Raw genomic sequence first — 26,257 nt, 5'->3', positions numbered from 1 at the left:
TCTAAATTATGTAACGAATCAAATTGGAGTCGTGCATATATTCTCGTCCTCAATTGATATTTGAACTTGTAATAAGTAAAAAATTCAGTACGCTTAGGTTATGTTTATTTAGCATGATTATAAAAATCGGAAATCGGACCAGATCGGTTAAGCTACCGATTAGCGATTTATCGGATTTCGGGGATTTATCGTATTATTAAATCGGAAAAAAATCGGATATATTTTTATATTATTTTTTAAAAATTTATATGTAAAATAAATATTTGTATGAGTAAATATTGGCAGGGATGTTGTTTATGACCCAATAACTGTTAGTATTATCATTTCAATAGCTCAGCAAGGCTTTTCAATACCCAGCAAGTCCTGTATCTTTGTTTTGCGTGCCCTTTTTATTAAAAAATTGTGTTAAACTACTTTTTTCCCCTCCTTCGTTTTATCCTCCGTTGTATTCTCACCCTTCTTATTCCATTCCAATGTCTGCCTGAAATCGTCATGGAATACTAACATTCCATGCTGAATTGTTTTCAAATCGTCGGTCTTCGTCAATTCAGCATGAAATTTATTTCTTCTTCCCACGGTCAGCTTCATCTCCACAGGCCTGAAATTATGTGCTTCATTCGCGGGCTTTTTGTCGGAAAGTCGCCGATTTTGACCGGAAAATCAAAAAATGTTTTTTTCTCCGATTTTACTCTATAATATCGTTAGGTTGCCCTACAGCGATTTATCGGTAAAATCGCCGATTTCTGTAACACTGTTATTTAGTAGTATTAGGTATAGGACAGTATTATAATTTTAAAAAAATTCAATTTCATGTTATATTTTGTACGAAGAGTTATTTAATGATTATAATCATTTAAATTATCTTATCTCATATTTATTTTGTTGGATAAAAAAATATGATTATAATCTCATCTAATAATTGATAGGAGGAGCTATTGTTTTAATTTATCTAACAAGTCATATTTTAAAGAATTATAAAATCCTTCATTGTATTCGGGGTGAAACGAGAGTTTTGAATAATTATATTACAATATCAATGACTATGTTTTAAAATAAATATAGGGTAAAATTTTAGAATTATAATCCAATTTAAACTTTATTCATAAAAAATGATTATTTAATGCATATAATTAATAATAATAAAATTAGTTATCTCCTAATTATTATTTGGAAATTATATCTCGTAATTAAACGTAGCCTTAATAAAAATAAAATACCAAGTTTGATACTTGGGTGAAGGTTACATAATATCTCTTAACAGTGATCCTATTTCAGTAAGAAATTAATCAAATAATATAATCTTGGTATCACTGTAGTATTGTTTTTGTATTGAACGAAAGATATTTGAAGCAGACAAAAGGAGTAAGGGTGCTGAGAATCAGAGCAAAAGAACTGACAGTGTAATTAAAAAATAAATAGAGAGAGGAGGAGGAGGAGGAGGAGGAGGAGGAGGAGGAGTCACAAAAATACATGTAACTGGAGGGGCACGGAATTTGTAGTGCAGATAACCCCGACACACCTGCCTTGCCCCATGTGCGGGCCAGCTTCCTCCAACTTGTGTTTATTTATTTATTTATCCTTCTTAAATCTTACTAAAAATAAAAAATAAACAAACAAAACGACCAGGAAATATAAGAAATTATCTAAAAAAACAAAACATGTGGAGCAGAAGGTTAATCAAGTGTTGTGCATTTATCTGGAGTTTACTTAGCTTACTTTTTTAGGCTGCAAGTGTGCCACACCTATTCTTTTTCTTGTGCCGACTTAAAAAATATTTACTATACGAATCTATTATTTTGCTCATCACTTTGAAATTAACAAGGTATAAAATAAGCGCCTCCTTCCTCTCCTCTCCTCTCCTAGGGTTTGTTTATTTTCAAGTAAATCAAGGGGCTTCCGCTGGTTTTCACCTGTGGAAAGTCCCAACCCTTCATTCTCTTTTGTCCTTATTAATTTCCCTTCAATAAAATTCAATTTTTTGGGTGTTTGTGTATCTCTCCTTTTGGAGTGTATGTTTTGTCTCTCCTTTTAGAGTGCTTTGTTATGTTTTTGTTTAATTATGGTTGGGTTTATTTCGTGTTAAATCGGTTGAGAACGAGTTTATTGATATTCTTGGTGATCTGCAAAGTCTGCGTCGAATCTGGAGCGGTGTTGATTATTGCAAGAGCTCACCTTTCACAACCAAAGATTGTTCATCTTTCACGTGTTTACACTTTCGGCATGTCTATAGCTGGTATCCGACATGTAGATAGCTGGGGTGTTTTCGGCATGTCTATAGCCGGTGTCCGGCAAGTAGATAGCTGTGGTGTCGTTTCTCCAATCTCAGTGATTGGTGTTTTTGAACATTGGGCTAACAATGGTTTTTATGTGATATGGTCAATTGCGATGTTGCTATTTTCAGAGATGTTGGTACAATTTGGATTGCTCGGGATGTCTTTGATTTTGTGTTTAATTTCAAGAATTTTTAAATTCTATGTGTTAAACGATCAGGAAACAAATCATTTAATTGTTTTTAGTATGATATTTGTTTTACCACCTGGTTGTATCGACAGTTGGGGGTTTGTCCCGACTGTATTATATTGAAGTTAATGAAAGTTTTCTGCATTTGTAAAAAAAAAAAAAAAAAACTAATTTCAAATAATATTGTAAGATCAATATACTTGTTGCATTAATGTCCATTGTTTTTGACTACTCTCTGATTTCTATGATATTTTTATCATCGTGCTCAACTATTGAATGATCTAAACATGATATATTTATCAAAAAAATTCTCACATATTTCCGCATATGTATATATCAATTTTTCCGGTTTGTAATTAGCTTAAATTTATTTTAATGAAAAATCAACCACAAAAGACTTTTTAAAAATTGTTTAGCTCAGTATTAAATTTAGCAGAAAATTTTCTTTAGAATCCTGAATTTTAGTAAAATTTAGGAGAGAATTAAATAATCAATTCCTGCCTAACATCCAATTAATATTACTATGTATTTTAAAATATGTAATTTATAAATTTGAAAAGTCTAACTAACAAAACTGTCAAATGTATACAAGATTATAATTTTCCATACTTTAATTTCCAATATATATTTGTCAATATACAATTTTTGGCTTATATATTATAGACACCAAAACACTCGAGCACAGTACAGTATCCTTACCCAACACATCACCTGTTCACTACACATTTCCGTTTCAGTATCTCCCTCCTTCCTTCCCATACATCTCTCTCCCTCTCTCTCCCCTAACCCTCTCTCTCCCCCCTAACTCTCTCTCTCTCTCTCTCCAAATGGAGAACCCACCTCCACCTCCCACCACACGCAGCACCACCCCATTCACCGACACAGTCTTCGAATGCCTGATCCCCTACCTCACCGACCCTCGTGACCGTGACTCCGTCTCCACCGTCTGCCGCAGCTGGCATTCCCTCGACGCGCTCACTCGCAAGCACATCACAATCGCCTTATGCTACACTACAACTCCACACCACCTTTTAACCCGCTTCAAACACTTAGAATCTATCAAACTCAAAGGCAAGCCACGCGCTGCTATGTTCAACTTAATCCCTGAAGACTGGGGAGGCTATGTCAAGCCATGGATTGATATCTTCTCTAAAAATTTTGTGTGCTTGAAATCGCTCCATTTTCGAAGAATGATTGTTAAAGATGAGGATTTGAAAGTGCTTGCAGAGGCGCGTGGAGGGAAGCTTCATGTGTTGAAGCTTGATAAGTGCTCAGGGTTTAGTACGGATGGGTTGTTGCATATCACTCGCTGTTGTAGGTCTGATTCTTCTCCGTTTGACTTATCTTATAAGTAATTTAAAAATTAAAAATGTATGCTTTTTTCAACTTATAAATTATAATATGATTTTCCAAACAGTTACAGATAAGATTATCACATAATTTAGCTTAACTAACTAACTTTCTTTTATTTATGTGTTTGTATTCGGGGTCTTGTGTTGGGGTACAAACTATCTTAGCTTACAAACTTTCCCAACTGTGGATAAATATTTTTAGTGAATTTGATTTTAGTGAGCTATATTTTGAATTTCAGATTAGACGGTAAAATTCATCAAATATGCTACTCTTTCTGTTTTTTTTTTGACTTTTACACGTATTCAATGTGGTTTGACCGGCTAATTAGAAATATGATTTTAAATTTTTTTTTTTGAATTAAAATATAAGTTGTCTACTTTTATTTACAAATTTTTTTTTTTATAAATGATAATTTTAACTAGCCGTTCAAACAACATTGAAATGTGTGTAAAAATCAAAGCGACAAATAAAAAAAATAGAGATGTATAAAGTAAAATGGTTTGGTAGTTGAGCATGACTTGTACAGTTAAATTTAGTGTATTTGGATATATCTTGTGTCTGATATTGTTACGCGTTGAGATTTGATTAGGATTCTTTGATATAGTATCTATATCCATACAAAGTATTTGAATTCATGGTCTCTTTTTTAAGTTTTTACTGTGAAATATATCGTCAGTAAAAGGGCTAGAAATCTTTTTTATTTTGTATGCATCAATCGTACTTAGGTGGAACTACATCAGCTATGTGGAAGTGGAATTGATGTTCAGATTATTGTTAGTTTGTTAATATCAATTATGTGTCGTGAATTCAGGAATTTAAGAACCTTGTATTTGGAGGAGAGCTCAATCATTGAAAAAGATGGTGAATGGCTCTATGAGCTTTCTTTGCACAACAAAGTACTCGAAATTCTGAACTTTTACATGACCGATCTCACTAAAGTCAGCTTTGCAGATCTTGAATCGATAGCCAAGAATTGTCGTTCTTTAGTATCTGTCAAAATCAGCGATTGTGAAATTTTAGATATTGTCGGTTTCTTACGTGTTGCAGCTTCATTAGAAGAGTTTGCTGGAGGTTCCTTCAATGATCAACCAGAACAGTACTTCCGTGTTCCAATTCCGCCGAGATTATGCTTCTTGGGTCTTACTTACATGGGGAAGCATGAAATGCCCATACTTTTTTCTTTTGCATCCCGATTGAAAAAATTGGATCTCCTGTATGCTCTTCTTGATACAGAGGACCACTGTCGCTTACTTCAGAAGTGCCCGAACCTAGAAATTCTTGAGGTAAATATTGCTAAACAAATTGTGACTTTTGTACAGCTGAAAGTGTCCCTTTTTGTATGAAACATATCTTTTGTGAGTTACATGAGTCTATTATTCGTTTCATCTCCCATCTTCCCACAAGCAGGCAGGTATACTAAATATGAAAATGAAAGCTTTATGAAATTTAAATGTCTTAGTTGAGCAGTCTCTTGTATAGATCTTGCTGAAGTGATTTGCACATGGTTCTTAGGTTTTGGTTTCTTATATAAATATTCCCAATTTTTTAGGATTCAACAGTTACAAATTTCATAAGTTTTCCGGTCATACTTCTTATCTACTTGCATTCTTTACACATACAATATTAGGCCAGTGCCTATGAATTTATTATGTTTCAGGATGTAGATCCATAAATTTGGCTAGGTTATTGGTTGTATGGTGGCAAAAATGTTGGATAAAAATGAAAATTACTAAAGAAATTTTCTTTTTTCCCCTTTTCCTTCCATTTTGACAGACTAGAAATGTTATTGGTGATAGAGGATTAGAAGTTCTTAGTCGTTGTTGCACGAAATTGAGAAGGCTTAGGATAGAGCGGGGTGCTGATGAACAGGAAATGGAAGATGTGGAAGGTGTAGTTTCACAAAGAGGGTTGACAGCTTTGGCAGAAGGCTGTCCTGAATTGGAATATCTAGCTGTATACGTGTCAGATATTACTAATGCAGCTCTAGAATCCATGGGCTCTCATCTGAAAAACCTTTGTGATTTCAGATTGGTCTTGCTTGACCAAGAAGAAAATATAACAGATTTACCTCTTGACTATGGAGTTAGAGCTCTATTACAAGGTTGCCTAAAGCTTAGAAGGTTTGCTCTGTATCTTCGGCCTGGGGGCTTGACAGATGAGGGTCTTAGTTATATAGGGAAGTACAGCCAAAATGTAAGATGGATGCTTCTGGGCTATGTTGGGGAGTCGGATGCAGGACTTCTAGCATTCTCTAGAGGCTGCCCTAGGTTGCAAAAACTAGAAATGAGGGGCTGTTGCTTCAGTGAAACTGCATTGGCTTATGCAGTGTTACAGCTAACTTCCATGAGGTACTTGTGGGTGCAAGGGTATAGAGCAAGTCCTACAAATACTGATCTCTTAGCCATGGCTCGTCCATTCTGGAATATAGAGTTGATTCCTGCAAGACGAGATATTGGTGTTGATGCCCGCGGTGAGCCTCTAGGATGTGAACATCCGGCCCATATACTTGCATATTATTCCTTAGCCGGACAAAGGACAGATTTTCCAGATACAGTTATTCCGCTCTCCCCATCTTCATATCTTACTTCATAAACCTGTACTGAACATATAGTTTCCACTAAGTTAGTTACATTTTGCGCTTTCTTTTTCAGTAGTCAGTTGAGTTGATAGGCCTATGTATCTTTCTGTTTAACTTTAACCTCACTTTGGTTTGAGTCCGGATTTTTGACACGTAATAAGTTTGTTGTACCAGGTAAATGATGATGCACTCTTGTAGTTTTTTGAAATGTAATAACCTCGTATCGACCCTTAGGCGAAGATTTAAATGGTGCTAGAATCAATCTAGATTTTTCTGTATTCCAGTTACAAATGCTTTGATGATTAGATTAACTATATGAATTGATAATGCAAGGTGCTGGTTGCATAAAACCTGCCATCATTTTTTCGAGAACCTTACATTGCCGCTTTTGTAATAACGGCCAAGTTACTGCCAATTGGTGCTGGGATTGTCTGTAGGATTGTCCGGGCACATCTATATCAAAAAACAAAGAATAATGAGCGAAGTAATATTATAGATAAGAGCAATTGGCCAAAGAAGATTGATTTTTCGTTGGATCTTTGTGTCCACACCCATAATGATCTTTGTGTACTCACTGATAATGATTTTTTCCATCGGTATTATCCTATTCGACTAAAAGCTTTTTTTATTCTAATAATCTGCGAGAAATTTGGAAAAATATTCTCAATAATAGAATATAGTCATATAGATGAAAAACTTGTTTTTGCGTGTTAATTTACTTGAATTGTTCTTTTTAGAGTGCGACCCTAGTCTTTTAAGCAGTAAAACGCGACAACTAGGAGAGCTGAGTGAAGAATGTGCTCAGCAATAATTAATCCTGAAGGAATTGGATAATCTGTTAGACACCAACGGTCCAAAATGTACACCATTTGTCAGTTTCTTCTTCCTCCTATTCTTGACAAGGTTACCAAGCCGCATAATAAGACCAAAAGATGTGCTATCCAACTTTTTAACCACTATTATTAGTTTATCGCAGTCTCTACTAAATTCCAATTCAACCTACTAAAGTTACCCTGTACACAGTTCTTTTTCCCCACACCAAATAATCCAAATGTCCCCATCAGATGTAATCTGGCTTTACTAGATTTAGATTCTCACTTGTCACATACATTTTTGAAAGCATATGAATATGTTAATAGTTGCAAGTTGCAACATACTGGAGAATCTGATGTGGTTTACAAAATCATTTTAATAGCATGCTGTCTGTAATCTTTATTAGCATATTTTGATGAATGTACCGTATTATTCTTTCTTTGTTAGCTTTATTAAGGAACATAGTTAGGAAGTATTTTAAATGCCATCAAATTGCATGATGTTGCGCGTAGTTGCTGGAATCTGGATAATATCAAAGCAATTATTGTTCATGTATGGATCCTTACAGAGTTACATGAACTAATTGTAAACATGTATGAAATGCTTCTATCGAATCTGATTTCAATTGTTTGACGTTTTCAATTACTCTGCCTGGAAAAGATAGAATAAGTTGCGTCTTACCTAGTTTTTCAAGACTCTAAGTACAAGGCCTCGGCAACTGAAGTTCGAACCATGCATACTTGTCATGAGGGTTTGGGGGGGGGGGGTGAGCTCTATGCTACCCCTGAATCCTTCTATTCCATGCATGCTACTGCTTGACAGGAAAACAAGGATTCTGTTCCTTAGTATCTTAGTAATGCAGGAGATTTGTGTACGACCATGTTATTGCACAATGATGGGAAGTACTTATGCGAGCTTGGTTTACACAAAACAGTACTTGGAATAATTAAATTTCAAATGACATTACTTAGCAACATCAAAATTAAGGATCTTTAGATATAGATACATAGGTCTTTGCTTTCCTTGAAAAAAAGTTATCAGGATTTTTTTTGAATTTTGCTGGTTCTTCCGAGACACAGCTGCATTAGAAGGGTGGGCGTTGTTCAAAAAAGATGAAATTTATGTACGCAGCAGTAACATTTTCTTCAAGGCTATGCTTTCAAGGTCCAAGTAACCTAATGAAAAATGAATTGGCCATGGCATTTTCTTTTAGCATTCAGATAAAGGAATGTAGATCTCTACAATCTTCTTGATGAAGAAGACCATTGTCTATTAAGTAAAAGATACATAAAGGTCTCATATTCTTATACACTTTCTGACATTTTATCTGAGAATAAGGCTTCATATTTACCCAGTTCCCCCCGTTTAGTTCCATCCTAACCGCTTCTCTTTGTTCCCCTGTTGCTAGAGGATTTTGGTGGTCTTTCATTAGTACTACATTGTCAGGATCTCAAACAAAGCTATTATGTATTTAAATGAACAAATGTATCATAAGATTGGCTGCTACATTGCTATTCTGTTTAAGTTTCATTTCTAAATATACTCCAGAAAGAGGTATTAAATCTTGATTAATTTGAATAAAAGGAACAAATTGTAAGATTTACTCATACATTTATTAGTGCAAATCTTGTTTTACCACTAAACAAATTAAAATGTTCTGTGTAGTCACTGTAAAATTATTGCTTGTATGAAGAACCAGTGGGAGCTAAAAAAAAATAGAGTTTCAAGAATAAGTATTTTATTTTATGCTTTTGATTGCCTTTATTTTATCTTAGGACCAGACTAAAAAATTTAATTGAGCCTTGAGTTTGTTGCTAATTGTTGGAAAACAAAATGGTTTGGAATACTTTGCATTACATGCTACAGCATTGCAGCGGGCACATGGTTGTTTAGGTTTGGAATACTTTGCAATTTGCATTACATGCTACAGAAAATGAATCTTTAATGTGTACCGGAGTTGCTTGATCAGAAAGAATTGCTAACAGATTTACTGCTTGACAATGGGCTTCGGTCCCGTTTAGAAGTTGCCATCAAGTTCTCTCTGTTTCTTTTTCCTGAGGCCCTCACAGATGTAGGAAGATTGATTTTATTGGGCCACACTGGAGAATCGATGCAGGTCTTCTTAAATTTCCTAAAGACTGTCAAAGCCTGCAAATTCTAGATAGGAGAGGATGTTGCTTTCGCAAACACGCAGTTAAAGGTCTTGCAGTAAAAGGTCTCGCAAAACTTATCAACAAGAATAGGAGGTATTTTCTAGGCTCTAAGGTTAAAGGCCTTGAGTTAAATTCTGCTAGCTTCTGACAAGAGTGTAGGAGGAGCTTAGGTGCTAATTGCTCCTTTACTCAGGATCGAAGAGTGAATTACTAGGAGCCCATGTCTGGGCAATAGCTGTTGAGAGGAGCTTATCTGTTGGTAGTTTTTAATTTGGATTCACATGGAACTGCAATTGGTTCTGAGCATCCTGCCTGGTTGCTTATTATTCGTTCCGCTTGGGTAATGATATGATTCCTACACAATTTGTTGACTTGAATTCATATGGAGTGGAAATTGATTTTAAGCATCCTGCCCAAATACTTGCTTATTATTCCCACCCTGGACATAAAACTAATTACTCAAGTGCTGAAATTCCTTTTTAACCAACTTTCTTTCGCCAAGAGCCACTATTCTCTTAATGTCTTGTTATAGGTCCATTACTATATTGGTCGGCAGATATCTAATTCTTCACGCAAACAACTTGGCCAGTAAATGAATTGTGCAGCAATGAGGTCCCAAGCGTGAAAAAAGATGCTCCTGCTGATAGAAGAGTTCTACAGTCTGATTCTTACCTCCCCTCCCTTCTCCTACACCTAAAAATATAATGACTACCATGAATGTAATGCACGACTGCATGTGCCCCTCTTACTCTCCTTCCTAAACCATGCATTTTGGCGGGGATATACTGTGTTTGTTTGATTTTATCTGATTTTCAATCTTAGGTATGAACATTTATATCATTTTCAGACTTGTTGCCCTGTTGGCTTTCTTAGCTCGGCCCTAAAATTTTTAAGACAGTTCAACATGAACAAAATTTTTACCATGCCATATGCTATCTGCGGTTCTAGCCAGCTTAGTTGTATGTTAGTTTACGTTCAAATAGGTAAATGATTATATCCTGCAGATGAAAATTTTGGAGTTGAAATGTAATTACTGAAACATAACATCTTTACTATAATTTGATGGAGTGATTAATGAAAGTGGCGATTGCAAGTAAAATTCAAGGAGAAACCAAAGGACGGAACGGAGGTAAGATGCTAATTTTTCTTTCTATATGCTCAGAACATACTTCACTTTCGCGATTTTAAGTTTGCTCGACTTGGTGTAGGATTAAAAGATGCTAATTTTTCTTTGTCTATGTAGATAATGACTAAACTGTTGGCCGGACAGTCTCACAATTAACTGTCTAGCGAAAGTTATGACAAACTCTTGAACAAATTAGACACTTTATTCTCCTGTATCTTTTAATGATCACATTCACTCAAAAGTGCTTTCTAACTCAACTAGTATGTAAGATTGATATGTGTCAACTCCAAATAACACTTTCTCAATATATTTGTCTAAAATATCAAATATCAAATCTCTACTAAAGAATTTTATAACATGCAGGGCTTCTGATATACATGTTGGACAGGCGTCTTATTTAGGAAAAAAATTCGTACATCGCCCGTTTGGAGATGTGTATCTTGCATATATACACCTCCGAGATGTGGAATACGCAGTGCTGTTTTTCCCTTTCACAGATACGTATTGCTCAGTATTACATTAGAATCTCCTATGGTATTTTAGTATGATGGATCGGACTTCATCAATCATGTGGTACTTGAGTTTATTTTTTAAATTTTGTTGAATCGGAACACTTAAAAAGGGAAGATGAACCAATATATAGAGACTTTTTGACAAGGTATACAATCACATTCCACCTCAAAAGAGTTCACAAGAATTACACCAAAATTGTGGCGAAAGTGATATCTAGTTCAGCTTGCAGAAAGGTAAAGACATAAACAATGGTAAAAAGTTGGTAAAATTGTTATTCAATAAGAATTGAGTATCCAGAAAGTTGTTCACGCAACCATGAAGGCTATAATTTATATTGCCTAATGTGTGGCTTACAAATGACATATATGCTATACACATATTTGGTTGGGTCACTATGATCTACATTGGTGCCACTAGCAGTAGCAGCCACTATTTTATGTCAACTAAAAATGAACAATTACAGTACTAAAAAACAGGTATGGTTTGCATTGTGGAATGCCAACTACTGAGATAGTGATATCTCCACTTTCAATAACCACTGCAGACTTATTTTTCACTTCTGTACATTCCATCGCACAAGCAGTTTAAAAGTCTGGCCTCTCAGAGACGAATGAGTAGCATTTTTTTAGAATTCTATAATATCCGAGTGGAATAATCTGACAAAATCGTCGCAAATGGCACTAGATTGTTTGTCAAATATCGATGTTTCCTACATTGTCAAATCATAGCAGATGGTCAGGTCTGTTATGAGAGGTCCCTTTAGACGTGCAAGGCACACGTTCAAAATGTGGGTAATGAACAAGCACTCACGTAAAGCGAAATGAGTAATCTTCCAACTACTGAACTTAAAGCGAGAAGCTATATTTCTACCGACATGATTATAGTTTGAGCTTCAGTGATCTGATACACAGATGTCTCCGTAGAGTTTGTTATGAAAGCGTTAGAACTGAATGGTCAAGTTTTATCATCATGATCAGAAGATAAAGGCAAGGGATCAATTCTATACCTGATTTATTTAAACAAACTTACTGGAAGTCATTAATCTTTATAAGATGATTAACTTGTTGGAACAATGCAGACCTATGGACCGTTATCAACTTTTTAAAATTGATCAGAGTAAAAGAGAGTTGCGTGATGACTTCAAATCCAGCAAAAGAACTTGATTAGCCATTTGATTTGGCCACACCAGTAGTGACTTTATATTAGCAGTGGCTTCTTCACAGTTGATTATCCTTAATCAAAACAGTTTAGTCTACTGCAACTTACAGTTTAATGAAATATATTAGTTTCAAGTTCTTTTCTCCTGTGAGATAATTTTTCCAATTTATCATTTTCTCAAGATACACATCAATTATCATTTCGATCTTTAATTTTCGATATACAAAAAGATAAATGGTGAAGTAGGCAGAGCCAAGAACTTCAGAAACAGATCACTTTTATCCTCCGTAAATAGAAATTTATATACACACACTATTAATAGTCTCATAAAACATTAAACCTACCACAGCTTGAATCCATTTCTAGTCTTTTGAAAGTATCTACGAGATAACTGACTTAAGATCTAGTTTTGCATTTCAGCCAACTGACTGACTGACTATCGCAGATATTGCTCTCTTCACCAAATTTGATATTTGGTTGACTGGAACTGAAATCCTAAATCCAGAAGCCCCAAGTCAGCTACACGGGCACCACCCTTCTGAATTTTGAAATCACACAAAGCACTCTCATGCGAATATGACACACATTGGTTGTTATAGGTTGAGTTACAGTCCATGATTGGTCCATTATCCAAGTGGTTCCAATCAACAAACATCTTCGGTGTTGCAATGCACTTCTCTGGCAGTGGAGTCATAGTAGTCTTGTCTTGAGTGGTAAATTTGTGATTGTCGAGTTGAGTATCACTTGTAAGATGGACGGTCGTAATGTCATGGATGCTAGGCCTCCTCTTTTCTTTACCTTCTGCAAGCTGCTGTCTTAGGTAATATTTCTGAGCATGACTTGCAACTTGAGTTGATGTCTTCGTAATTACAAAATTACGCGAAATGTTCCTCCAATCCCCTTTTCCATGCTTTTGAAGCCCCATCAAGAACCGCCTAAAGTTAAGTCATCCAACAAACCATTAATATAAAAGACACAAAAAAAAGAAGCAATACTGCAAACTATCACATAAAATGATATGACATTGATTGTAGGAATCTAGCATGAAGAACCGAATTTCCCATTATTACGAATTACAAATTCCCATATAAGTTCCTTATCAACTACCATATACAATTCCAAATCTCTTTATTAACATACACTCCGCTTTACGGACTAATCTTCATTTACCTACAACACTCAACTTCGCAGAACAGAAAACCTCAATGATCATAGTTCTCTTAATTGAATTGATTCATGAGAACTGCATTAAGCAAAGTATAAATTGAGACGTTTTACTTGATAAAATTTGATGTTCTCAGTCTCTACGGATAAGATAATCATTATATGGCAATTATTCAACATTCATAGCATCCTTAATAAACAAATCAGCACTTAACTATCAAACATAAAACATTAGCTCCTATATAATCGATTTTTTATGCAGACAATTCACACAGATAATATATTTTTACCTGTGCTCATCCTCTGTCCAAGGAACACCTTTCTTCTTCTCCTGATCAGAGGATCTACATAGCATAGGGCGTTTTTTAAACGCATTGAACTCGCCATTTTTCATCAATTCTAGTGTGCAGGAGGAAGCCAGGTATCCTGGAATGGGAACTAAACCAGCTTCTATATCACTAATATCAGCAACCAAATTCTGATACTGTTTCATCACATCTAACACTGATTTCCCAGGAATCATGTCTGCAATTTTAATCCATCGATCCGGGGTATCCATATCGTACAATGCAAGAGCACTTTCAAACTTCTTGTTCTCTTCTTTTGTCCATATTGTGCTCCTGCAATCTTGCATCAAGTAACTTGAGTTGAAAGTATGTGAAGCTGGATACAATGTTTCCATAACTTGCAAAGTTCCAATCTTCTATTTATAGCAATACAAAATCCTGCAGTTGGCACAACATTCAATGAACAATAAGTATACCAAACGCACACACACACTCAAAGATAACAACACAAACACAAAAGATGCATAAATTTACAGTAAAAACAGACAGTAAAGTGTAAATGATCATCATAATTATAAGCAACATAGGTGAATAATTCAAAACACTTACCTTATCAGAATTGACAAATCAGGAAACTCTCTTTACCAACTCAGCCACAAATCCTAAACAGTAGTAAGATAAATACTAGAATATAAACTGGCAAAGTAAGAACTAAAACTTAAATGTTGACGCTAAGAAACTGATTTAGTAAAAAAACAAGAAATTTCTTTCTTAACACTAGATTGAGCTACAAAAATTACAAGAACACTTGAAGAATTTGGTCATGAATGAACCCAAATGAAAGCAAAATTAAAAACAGAAAAGGAGACATGAAAAATATCTTTGAAGTTATGAAAATGGGGAGGCTATGGTTAATACATAAGTGATATGAAGAGTAAGTATAATGTAATGTGAATATGCATTTGTTCTTATAGTATAGATACCAGATAGGTAAAGGAAAAAAGGCCTGGCTGCATCTGTACTGTGTAAATAAAAATCAAGATTCTTTATTATGTCAGCTGATGCAAAAGGATTGATTGCCACTGGATTAGCTTTTGCCAATTTTACTACCTTTTTAAAGGTAAAAACAGGGAACACATCAAACTTATAGCTCAAGCAGGTCTACCTATTTACTCTTAAATTTCATTTCATACAGTGATTTTTTCCAACTCCTTTTTATTCATTATCAAAAAAGATTTGATTTCTTTTTAAAAAATGACTTTTCTTTTTCTGACATGTACAATCAATCTTTATTTATGTCTACATGGAATGAATCTAAAATGTTTAGGTCCCTCAAATTGCTCCTAAATCATAACGAGATTTATAGTATATTTTTTTGATAATTGAACACATGCACACGGTAGCAGTCGACTACCATTTTCCCTTAAACCTTTCTTGATTAATAGGATGCTTTTGGCAACACTAATATACATATGTTTTTTAAACAATGGAGTAGGTCTTCACCAGTATGTATACTTGTAATCCTTGATAGTTATCCAATGTTTCAAAAATAAGAAGCAACAAGTGATAGAAAACGTGTTTAAGCGTACTTTTAATGTATTGTTAATTACACAATTAACAAATGGACTTAAGGGGCAAACTTCAGGATACAACTCTTTGGATCAAGTAGCTATTGAGAAGCCCGATAGGGCATATGTCAATGCCTGCAAAATGTTTCAACACGAAGTGTAGAGGAGTCGGCATCTACTAAATTACAAATTTATACTATGCAATTTGAATGCACATAAAAAAATGTAAGTGCAGTTTGTGGCATTGTGCACATCGATAGTTTTGAGGTTATCCACTTATCCAAAGCTTTGTACACATGTGACATTCTTTTGTAGCAAATTAGGTGGGTGAATACTTATTTAAACTAATTTTCAAAGTGAATATCGGGGCAACTTATATCTTAAGAGTACCTTTGCTGTCTGCGCGGATCTACAAGAAGATGATATAATCGTAAGAGGCAATTATCATATATTATTTTTTGGTCTATCGTTCTAGGCTTTGAGAAAATAATTTAACATTGAAAAAATAAATAATTCAAAATTATCGTATATCGTTTTAGGTCTGTCGTTTTAGTTTTTAATGTAACCAGGACTAAATTTTTTAGATCAAAATTGGATTGCAATCGAATAAATTAAGTGTAATTAAAGTGAGCTTAGTGCAGAGTGATACAATTATTAGATTCTATAAGGTTCTGGGACAAAGGACAAGATACCTAAGATGCTAAGTGAATGAATGCGGTTAGTTTGTCGGTAACTTAATTACAAAACTAAGGAAAGTGAGTGCGCAACTTGTATGCATAAAGTAGGACGTACTATAAAGTTGTCAAGTTCAAATGATTTTCAGATTTGCCCAGTGAACTTAAGTTAGGTTCCTTTTTAACTACCACCTCAGACCTCAGTTTCTTTCAACCAGACAGTTTTACAATGTAATGCATCTTTAAATTAATCGTATCTTGGATCAATTAATCAGTCGTATGTTTGTTACTTTTTTTAATTTTCTTTTTAAAAAACATGATGTTAATCTTGGTAGGGGTTGAGTCATGATATTGATTCCCTTAGTTCCAAAGAAGCTAAAAATAGAATGCAAAATCTTACTATCAGTCATCAAGCAAGGATACATTTTCATGTGATTTAGCTGGAAAAATAAAGCAAAAGATACTAAGCTATTGGAATGCAGACTCAGGCTGTCTCTGGATTGTCCCCACAAATTTCGGAAATCAGATTTAATTAGTTGAGATACTGATTTATAATTTTTTGATAATATTTAAAAATTCAAATAATTTATCAACAATTTATTGAATTGATCAAATATTTTTTAATTAATTTATCGACGACCGAGAAATCAACGAATTTCGTATATTCATAATTTGTTTATAAATATCCCTACTTACCTTTTCCCAATAATACCAATTTTTGTGTGATCATAACTCGAATATAAGTGTCTTGGAGAGCAGGTTTGTATGAGTGTACATTAGTTACGTAGCCTGATTTTCTCTATAGACATTGCTGACACATACCAGAAGCTGGGATAACTAAGTCCAAGTTTCAAGTTCCAAGTAATACATATACATGTATATATATATATAAAGCTCACATGTCTCTGATAAGCGAGATTGTTTACTATCTTCGTTAATTTTGAGCAGATAGGTGAAAACCTGAATACAGTTCATTTGTGTAAAAATAATTGTGTTAGTCGTATTTTTACGGATTTGGACCATATGAACGAATATTTGTGTAAAAAGATGTACAATTATTGGGGATGGGGGCATGGGTCCTAGTTTATTTCTTTTCACTTCTATTGTTTTTGATAAAGTTTATCAAAGTTTCCAGAAAAAATCAGAACTTATGTTTATTTTTTTTCTTAAAGTTGCAGCTGCATTATAAATTAAGTGTATGATGATGGGGCATTAAATGAAGAACAAGAAAAGAAATGACTTTGTATCTTCAACACAACCCTTGCAGTTCAGACCCCGAGACCTGAGCAACACATGTACATACAATTTGAGATTCCCTTTAAACATCAAATAAATGACATTAAATAAAACAATGTATCATCTATACTTACAACTATTTTATTTCCACTTGTACAAACATCCCACACTCATGTTTGTTCAATCAACAATTTTGTGTCTGAGTCTCTGCAACAACTCAGAAGCAACAATCTCTCACAAATTTGATTCTTTTTCCCATTTTGAATTTCCTAATTTAATTTTCTTAGCATTTCGGGAGGTCGCGTGGAGGCGGCGGAAGAGACTCCATAGGCCCTTCACCATTATCCACCAGAAATGCCATCTTTAAGCCCCAGGATGTGTGCACTTCTAAATGACAATGCAGAAACCACACACCTGCAACGAATTAATTCCATTGTAAAATGCAGCAAGTGTACATGTAATAGTTGCGGTTTTGTTATATACGAATATGTTACCTGGATTATCAGCTCGGAATCTGATTGCAGTCCAGCCAGCAGTAGGTACACTCATCGTGTTTCTCTCAACAGGATCAACAAGATTAAATGATTTTGGGTCCTTTTCGGGATCATAATTGCCCAAACCCCTTCCAATAGTATAGAAATTATGACCATGCAAATGTGTTGGATGACTCTCAGGTGCTATAAACGAAGTACCTTGTAACACAACTTGAACTGTAGAATTATAAGCGACTCTGTAAACTTTAGTCCCGTTTGAAGTCTGCATATTAGTTGGTACACTCCCCGTATAATTAAAAGCCATTGGTGGATTTCCAGGAAAATCATCAGTAAAAACACCTCCAATTCCATAATAATGAGCTTCAAGTAAAGCGGTACTAGGCATAACAAATGTCACATTATTGATATCCCCAACTGTTTTTGTTCCATTAACACATTTGGCACAAGGATTAACACCAACACCCATAGTAAAAAGCAACGAATGATCAATATCCAGTGGGACTTTACTAGGGAACTGTTTCGAGTTTAGGCTTCGTAGAGAATCCAGAAATGATTTTGCCACTGGGGTGGCGTTTTTTGGAGGCATTGCGGTAAGCGTTGTTTTAGGAAATGGAGGAAGACCTTTGTAACGTAGGGAACCCGTGCCGGTCATGTTGTCAATAGGGACTACAGTGTCCATAAAAGGTGAAATAGCAATAAGGTATTTTCCAGGGTCTCGATCTGCTGTTAGGAGAGCATTTGTGGTTTGGCCTGGGGCTATGAAAATGGTATCTGTTTTGAATGGTTTTGTGTAACAGGCATCTACGTCAACAACAGTTAGATTGTGGTTGGCAATTTTGAAGAAGAGATCATCGTTTAAAGCAGCGTTGATGATGCGTAGCAAATATGTCTTGCCACTCTTAACATGTAATGTATATCCTGAATGCAGTTCATAGTATTAATTTACATTTCTTATAGGATTAGCAAAAATGGTTTACTCTTGAAACTATTATTCATGTTTTTCCCCCTTCCCTAAAGGCTTGCTACATAGCGAAATTAATTATAAAAAACAGCTTATGTACAAGGCATGAAGTACCTGAAGACAAAGAGCAATTAGGAACAGGCCCTGGACGTCCGTTAATGGTATGTGCATCTGATAAATTCGGTGGCAACCCCGCCTGCATGGCCTGGTTAATCACAGTTTCAACGTCTGATTTCCACCACTCCCCTACATACTCAATTATAAACAGGGTTTAATATTTAGCACTTTGAAACTACTATTGGCAATATATATTGGAAATTTCAGCTGTGTACTCGAACAAACATGTACTACAACCATCCCAGAAGAACCTCATAGCGCAAACTAAGTTATGAGTAATTTAGCAAACTTAGTTACGAGTAATTCATCTAAACATTTCAAAGGACAGAGGTATTTTTTTGTATATGCACCTAGTATGATGAGTTTTTCCTTGTGAGGTTTTGGAAATGGATAAGGAACATCCTTCTTGGGCAAAATAACAATTGCACCATGTAGAGTTGCCCTGAGCCAAGAAATATGTGCATGCCAAAGTAATGTCCCTCTCTGTCCTACGAGGGTGAAGTTGTACACATAGCTCTGCCCCGTCTGTATTGGACATTGTGTGATGTATCCAGGTCCATCAGCCCAACCTGTTCTTAGCTGCCGCACGCCATGCCTGAATAATTACAAATCTTAAGTTGTTCTAATCAATGAATCGAAGATTGACTGATGTTACAAATGGTAATTTCACATGCATATGAAAGAAAATCCAAAGTAGAAGTTATGCTTATATTATTTTTTTTGGACAGATAATAGTTAGGCCTTACCAATGAATTGTTACATTATACTTGACACTGTTAATAACTTTCACATTGACTGTATCACCTTCCCTTGCATAAACAGTAGGCCCTGGAAACTTCCCATTGACTGTAACAATGGACTTTGTCTCACAGAGTTTTGTCACATTTTTCATCACAACCTAGCAGTATGAAGCATACTTAAATAACTTAAGAAATTATCAAAGTTTTAAACTGAAAAAATAGCAAGAACAGAATACTGGACTTACATTGAACTTGTATTGACGAACAGCTGATTCAACTGGTGCTGGAAAGAGGACAGCTGCCAAAAATATAATAATTGCGCTAAACCAATAAGCCATTGTCTATATCTGTGGCTTGGAATCAGTAGGTCTTACTATTTTTATTTTTCCCACGCTTTATTTATGTGTGTGATTTGAACCCTGCAGCTAGAAGTGAGGAGAGACTAAATAGTACGAGAGGGAATGTCATTTTAGTTGGTTAGGTGAGCAAGAGTATACAGCCATGCATCCTTATAAGTTTCCTTACAAATTACATAATGTAGTTACATGTCTATCTATACAAGGTTTGAAGTAAGCTAATAAGTTCCTTGCTGTTATCAGTTGACTGAAACTGATGTTAGACCAGGGCTACTTGAATTTTATGTCTCAACTATACATCTTTTTTTCATAATGAATTATATTATGCATTGTTCTAATTTCAATTATTTTTCTTTTTCACAAGTTAGGATCCTAAAAAGAACGTATGTTACTAGATTACACAAGAGAACTCAATATTTTCACAGGCTAATGTCACCTCTTAATGCATAAATTACTACTATCAAGTACTTATGCAGGTGTGAAAGCTTGCTTATGTAAAAAGTAGTATGAAGAATAATACCAAGAACCGGTAAACTATGAATTAGGATATACGACATTGTATAGGCTACAGTCCCAGAGTCCCTGGAGAGTAATACAGGATGAACAATGTGGTGGATTCTAGTCCATGAATCTATGAGTGCTCGGTGAATCAAAGTATTTCAGCTGAGAAATAGTTTTCACTTTAATAGTTATGTATCATCATTCATTTCCAAATCTGCGCAGTTCCATCAAATTCAAGTTCAGAACTTTTCATCTATCGCATAACATGACAAGCATTCAATACCTAACACAGCAAAGTTGCACGTATTTATGGATGGTGCATATAATACAACACTGTGCCCTACATGGAAACCTTAGTTTTTACACAACAGAGATCCAAATGACACAGTAGTACTAAACATTATTGCTCCATGTTCGTCATTTTCAATTATAGTTGGCAACATGCTAAACTAAACAACTTTTTGCGATGAAGCATCTAAAGCAGCCTGGATCCTATTGATACAAGATTTATAAAGGAAGCCGAGATAATCTATAAGATTTTCCTCACCTGCACCTTCTAGAGGATTTATCTCATATGTCCAGCTAACTAATGTACAATCATCTCCGTAATCTAGAAGTTTTAATGTATTAACGGATCCATCTAAACCTACATTGCTTGCCAGCATTTTGTATGTGTAGCTATGTAATGATGGCTCCATAGAGACCAGCTTTTCTTTTATCCATGATCTGTCTCCATCTTCTTGTGGGAACATGAAGCCAGAAACTAGACGAATGTAACCTGGAACACCATCATTTCCATCCAAACCAGTGCATCTTTCAATCATTGGCATCCACTCTAGTAGCCTACTTGTCTGGGATACCAAAGTCCAGACTTTATCAACTGGTGCATCAACTATGCCCCCAACTGATCCTCTCCATTTATTGTTTTTTGTAATAGATTCCTCCTGTATGAAGCATTAACTGTAAAACGGCTACAGCCTACAAGAGAATCCCGTAATTATGAAATACTAAAACAATAAAAATACAGTGTTCATACCATTTCTTTGTCTGATTCCTGTTGGTTGATTGTATCTTCTTCTCTAAACTAATCTGTGAATTCCTCTCGTTTACATTCAATATCTACTGAGGTTTCCACCTCCATCAGAATTGATATTAGCCCACAAGCTATCTGCAATTTCTCCTCAAACTAGTAAACAATGATTAATAAGAAGTATTTCTTATCTTGTGAAGGTATCCAAGGAAAAACAATGTAATTTGGCATTTTCCCTGACAACTATTATCAGAAATCAAAGGGGATGACTCCTAGGTAACAATTTTAGGTTACTATGATGTTTCAAAGTATCTATGGTATTTTCTTGGCTTAAATATTTTTATAATTTCAAATGAAGAAAGTAGTGTAGGAGCTTCTAATAGCGCAATCTAATTCATCAGTCTCCACTAAACTAAGTATTTGTACTCAAAACTAATTGGAACATGCTGAAAATTGAATGATCCGGTCCTTTCATCTCTAAATACTTGTCCTCAACATGTTCTTCTTGGTAAATCAGTCAGTCTAGTCTTCTTATAAATTACAATCATATTGTTAAGAAGTGGCTGAGAGAAGTAAGAATAATCGATATTATAAACATTAATATTAGTATATATCAAAAAATTCCTCTTTCTTATACTTTAGAAGTAGATAAAAAACAAACTCAAGCAAAGTACAGCCACCAAGACATTTGACCTCTTATTACAACAAACTTAAACTTGTTATAATAATCTGGTAGCCCCGATCTTAGCAATCTACAAACTTGTGTAGGATGCACAGTAGTGCTGTTCTACTGGAAGGATAGCTTGTTTATTGGAGTAGAATTGTTTAAGCAGAAGCACCTACTGGCACCCCGGTCTTCAGCCTGGAGGATCCGTATAGTGTTTCTTCAAATCGTATAATCTCATTCAAGGATCCATAAGCTACTTGAGTCCTGTCATCAAGATTAACTATCACTTTATCGAGCACAGACTGTGTGCCATCGCTACTGTATCCCCCAGCTTGCTCAACCAAGAGCCCCAAAGGAGCCACCTCAAATAGAAGTCTTAATTTAGCTTTAGTAGTTGGAGAGATAACATTTGTGAACACTCCCTTCTCTTTCACAATAATCTGCAAATGTTAGAGGAAACAAGATGTTAGTTGTTTTTCTGCAGAATAGTTAAGATTAAGATATTCTGATGGTGCAAAAGTAAATTTGCTTAATCATCAAAAGAAATATTAGAAAGACCTGGTTAACATCAGGCACCATTCCACCGGTGTATCTCAGTGTGTATTTCTCTTTGACATAGTAGTCGATTAGCTGTTTTGACAAGAAGAGAACTTATAAATGTGATTCCGAGTATGATTATTAGAGACTAGAAATAAATTGTTGATAAAATCCAAAGACATTACATTTTTGTAATCAGGGTTGTCGAACGTTGCTCGCAGATTCCCAGGTGAAAACATCTTCCCTTCTGAAATCTCAGTTGTGTCCTTGACATGTTGCCATTTTCCTGAAATGTAAAAGAACCGTTATTTTGTATATGACTTCTAAGAATCAGGTAGTTCTTCACAGCATATTATTGGAGTGTGATCACACCTTCGTCAAGGAGAAGGAACTCATGAGTTCCGGGACAGTCTTTAAGAGCAATAACGTATGTTGTTCGAGGTCCATAGATTCCCATGGCTGCGGCAACTTGATCTCTTCCTGTTACCCCTGTTAGTTTATCTCCCGGCCACACACCAAAGATGGTGCCTACAGTGAAATTTGTGTCGACTATACTAGAGCCATCAAGTGGATCAAAAGCGACACTAAACCCTCCTGTTGGCAATTTGCAACAGCATCCATATTAGCTGCTATATTAAACATAATTTAACTTTTTATTGACAAGTTCCGTACCTTCAACTGGACCTCCCATATCTTGGAGCTCTGGGACTTCCTCAGAGCAAGCATATTTGCAGAAATGTGAGTAGGTCAAGGCCTACAGATTTAAACTCAAAGTAATAAATTAATTAATCACTTTTCAGTCCTGCCTTTATAGAGGGGAAATTAGGGGACGTTTGATTTGAAAATTTAAAATTTAAAATAATGTTTAAGTATATGTAGAACTATTGTTCATGATCATTATAAACTGATTATAATCTGTTCTTACTGGGAAGTTTGTTATCAGTCTTCCAACTATGCTCAACAATTTAATATCATACCTCAAATAGGAGTTTGTCAGCAAGCATGTCAACTGCAAGCTGCTCATCTCCAAAAGAGTTGACACATGCAGTTCCTCCGCAGGAAGCTGTTCTTACTTTAAAGGCAATGGTCCTGATCGCTTCTCCCATGCACATCATCAATCTGATCAACCCCTTGTCCTCTGTTGCTTTTGATAGGAATTCTTCCTGTTATTAAGAAATCTAAATTTTATATTTTTTGCCAAGTTAAATGATGTTAGCATTTATCTGAACTAAATTTATATGTAACTATCACCTCTTATTTGAGCAATCAACATCCACAACTTCTACTCATAAGTTGAAGGATCATGCTACAAAATAGTATGTCCAAGAGACAGGGCCCAAATTATTTAAGGCTTGCTCAGGTAGTCAGCTTGGATATCCTAAGCGAATCATTTCTGCTTTTTTTATTAAGGGGTGCCTTGAAAATATTAATACATGGTCTTTCTATCCATAATTCCATCTGGCACATACTTCTTGCAATTAATCCAAATTTTTGAATATTTAAGAAAACCATCAAGAAACCTAATATGAATGGATATTATGTATCAACTTATTCAAATTCGCTTTATTGTGACCGATATTTATTATCTTTCACTTTTTATATGCTTTCTTGTGTATTGTTAAATGTCAAAGGCGGGATCTTTTATTAATAAAACATCGTCTAGAGTTAAAGTCTCCGAATATCTTACCTCTCGAACTATACTCATCGAGTGAATACACTGCAGACTGTTGCGATTTTATATGAAAACATTTACACAGTAAAATGAAGAGGAACTGAAGCACATACCAAACTGTCACCAATTTCACATTTTGTCACAAGGGCAGACTTCTTCGATTTGGAAACCTTGAGTGATGATCTTGGCATGGTCCTCAATGATTCCCCAAACAGTGAGCTTGATCTTAAACTCTGCAAACTCAACTCAAGCCTCTTCACATATACACTCATAAATCTTATAATCACATCATAAGTACCTAAAAGAACACATAAATACAGTACCTTGGAGTTGTAAGATGCAGAAACAGAGCGAGGAGAGGCAAGTGAAGTAGTAGAATGTTGAGAAGCGACACTAGAAAGAAGAGTCCCACGTGCACAACATGTAATATTAGCAGCCTCCATTGTTAAACTATATCCTTGAAGACTCAACTAAAAATTGTATGCAGAAGAGAATGAAATGCAAGAAGCTTGTTATGTGTATGGGATACTAAAAGTGCTAGTTGAATATGGAAGAAGAAGATAAGCAGTCAATGTTAGGCTGCCACGTGGACATGGGGTGTGATTGAATAGATAATAAAAGTGTGACAATGTAGTATGGGGGTGAGGTTAGTTTTGCCTTATAGTTTGTATCTTAAATTTGTGTGGCTCACATATATATGGTTAAGAGATATGATTTTTTGGCACATCTGCATATGCAATCACAGTTGGTTAAAGCCTTCAAAAACTCGCAACTTGGTATTATGGGACATTCTTACAACTTGGTACAAGATCCTAATGTGGATACTGTCATTGTTTGCGTCAAAATATTTTTTTTTTTACAAATTTTCTACGTATTTCTGATTTATAAGCCACTTATAAATGACATACAAACGCATTCTATGATACAATTGAATTATACAATTATATCATCATTAACACTACCAAATACTAGTATTTCCCGGCTAACGTACACCTTCTATTTCCAAAGTTGAATCTTTAAGATATTTTGGATACATAAATGTAGTGCAACCTGCTGTGCGGATCTCTCATAGTTTGTGCAAGGCAGGAGAACGAGTGTTGTTTGATCACATAATAACCGGAAAACAGACGTAGGTTTAACTTTTAAGCATAAATAAAATGCATACCTGTAAAGAAAATGGGAAATGGACAACCAGTGGTTGTCCTATATGTCATTTTGGATAAAAAATGGTTCAAAATATTATTTATGAAAATAATTGTTCAAAATGTCATCTCAGAATATTATATTGTTTTGGGCAAAAATCTAAAAATGCGACATCCCAGGTTATACACCTTTCACTTTTTTTTAAATGTGCAAATCATGATATAAGTTATGTTTTGGAACCAAACTCTATGTAGCGGTCACAAAACACTACTTTATTTAGCATTTTACATATATTATATTTTTATAAATAAATAATTTTAAACTCATATAAAAAAAATTGAGTTCTAAAAAAAAATTATTTAATTTAGAATTCATTCTTAAATTATTTAATTAAATTTAAATATTTCCAAAATCCAAAAGAAGATCGATAAACTTTAAAATATTAAAAATTGTTAAATTATGTTACACCCTTAAATTTTAAAATTGTTTACATCTTAAATTAGGGTTTAGGCTAAACCCTAAACCCTAAATTGGGTATGTTTTATTATTTGTTTAATATTTCGAAAATATAAAAGAGGATTGATTAAAAGAGGGTATAACTATCATTTTGGTCACATGTTCGAATCCCACGGAAGGAGAATTTATGATTATGTCTCCTGAGCCAGAGTCTGTAGTTTAAATGCGGTTTATTTTGGTTCACGTGATTTGCAAACTATTGCGTGAGCCCGTAGGGTTTACCCAGTGCGCACCCGAAGGGTAGCAGCTGCGGGTTATCTACGATAAAAAACACTAAAATGTTAATTTTTAAAAATTGTTAAATTAGGTATACTTTTAAATTTTAAAAATATTAAATAAAAAAATATCAAAAATATAACATTAAGTGATTTTTTTACAGGTTCCTAAATAATACACCAAAAGAACCTCAGAATAACTAAAAAGACAAAATTTAGTATAAA

At 34.8% G+C, this 26,257-nt stretch overlaps 4 protein-coding genes across 5 annotated transcripts; 1 reads left to right on the top strand and 3 right to left on the bottom strand.

Annotated features, from left to right (window-relative positions):
* The first annotated feature begins 3,137 nt into the window (after window positions 1–3,137).
* LOC141692286 (coronatine-insensitive protein 1-like) lies at window positions 3,138–6,599 on the top strand. Its single transcript, XM_074497048.1, has 3 exons — window positions 3,138–3,778; window positions 4,625–5,096; window positions 5,587–6,599. Exons 1-3 carry the CDS (start codon window positions 3,288–3,290, stop codon window positions 6,403–6,405), a joined length of 1,782 nt encoding a protein of 593 aa, XP_074353149.1. The 5' UTR covers window positions 3,138–3,287; the 3' UTR covers window positions 6,406–6,599.
* Window positions 6,600–12,337: 5,738 nt separating this feature from the next.
* LOC141690282 (transcription factor DIVARICATA-like) lies at window positions 12,338–14,630 on the bottom strand. Its single transcript, XM_074494982.1, has 3 exons — window positions 14,215–14,630; window positions 13,609–14,043; window positions 12,338–13,089 (listed from the first exon to the last, which is right to left on the bottom strand). The coding sequence occupies exons 2-3, from the start codon at window positions 13,998–14,000 to the stop codon at window positions 12,612–12,614; spliced, it is 870 nt and encodes a 289-aa protein (XP_074351083.1). The 5' UTR covers window positions 14,001–14,043; window positions 14,215–14,630; the 3' UTR covers window positions 12,338–12,611.
* Window positions 14,631–17,064: 2,434 nt separating this feature from the next.
* LOC141690279 (laccase-22-like) lies at window positions 17,065–19,793 on the bottom strand. Of its 2 annotated transcripts, XR_012562710.1 has the most exons (7): window positions 19,641–19,793; window positions 19,402–19,553; window positions 19,006–19,250; window positions 18,653–18,784; window positions 17,578–18,495; window positions 17,218–17,497; window positions 17,065–17,129 (listed from the first exon to the last, which is right to left on the bottom strand). XR_012562710.1 is itself a non-coding variant. In XM_074494980.1 (6 exons), exons 1-6 carry the CDS (start codon window positions 19,731–19,733, stop codon window positions 17,367–17,369), a joined length of 1,671 nt encoding a protein of 556 aa, XP_074351081.1. In that variant the 5' UTR covers window positions 19,734–19,793; the 3' UTR covers window positions 17,065–17,366. The 2 variants fall into 2 exon arrangements, 1 of the variants encoding a protein (XP_074351081.1); XM_074494980.1 differs by having other exon boundaries at window positions 17,065–17,497.
* Window positions 19,794–21,868: 2,075 nt separating this feature from the next.
* On the bottom strand, window positions 21,869–24,752 carry LOC141690280 (sedoheptulose-1,7-bisphosphatase, chloroplastic). The gene is made up of 8 exons (XM_074494981.1): window positions 24,482–24,752; window positions 24,272–24,391; window positions 23,464–23,649; window positions 23,159–23,240; window positions 22,859–23,080; window positions 22,672–22,772; window positions 22,508–22,579; window positions 21,869–22,389 (listed from the first exon to the last, which is right to left on the bottom strand). The coding sequence occupies exons 1-8, from the start codon at window positions 24,599–24,601 to the stop codon at window positions 22,108–22,110; spliced, it is 1,185 nt and encodes a 394-aa protein (XP_074351082.1). The 5' UTR covers window positions 24,602–24,752; the 3' UTR covers window positions 21,869–22,107.
* Window positions 24,753–26,257: the final 1,505 nt, after the last annotated feature.

Source organism: Apium graveolens, chromosome 10 (assembly GCF_009905375.1).
Source record: "Apium graveolens cultivar Ventura chromosome 10, ASM990537v1, whole genome shotgun sequence".
Classification (NCBI taxonomy): domain Eukaryota; kingdom Viridiplantae; phylum Streptophyta; class Magnoliopsida; order Apiales; family Apiaceae; genus Apium; species Apium graveolens.
The sequence above is the reverse complement of the archived record's forward strand: the minus strand, read 5'-3'. Positions and strand labels throughout refer to the sequence as shown.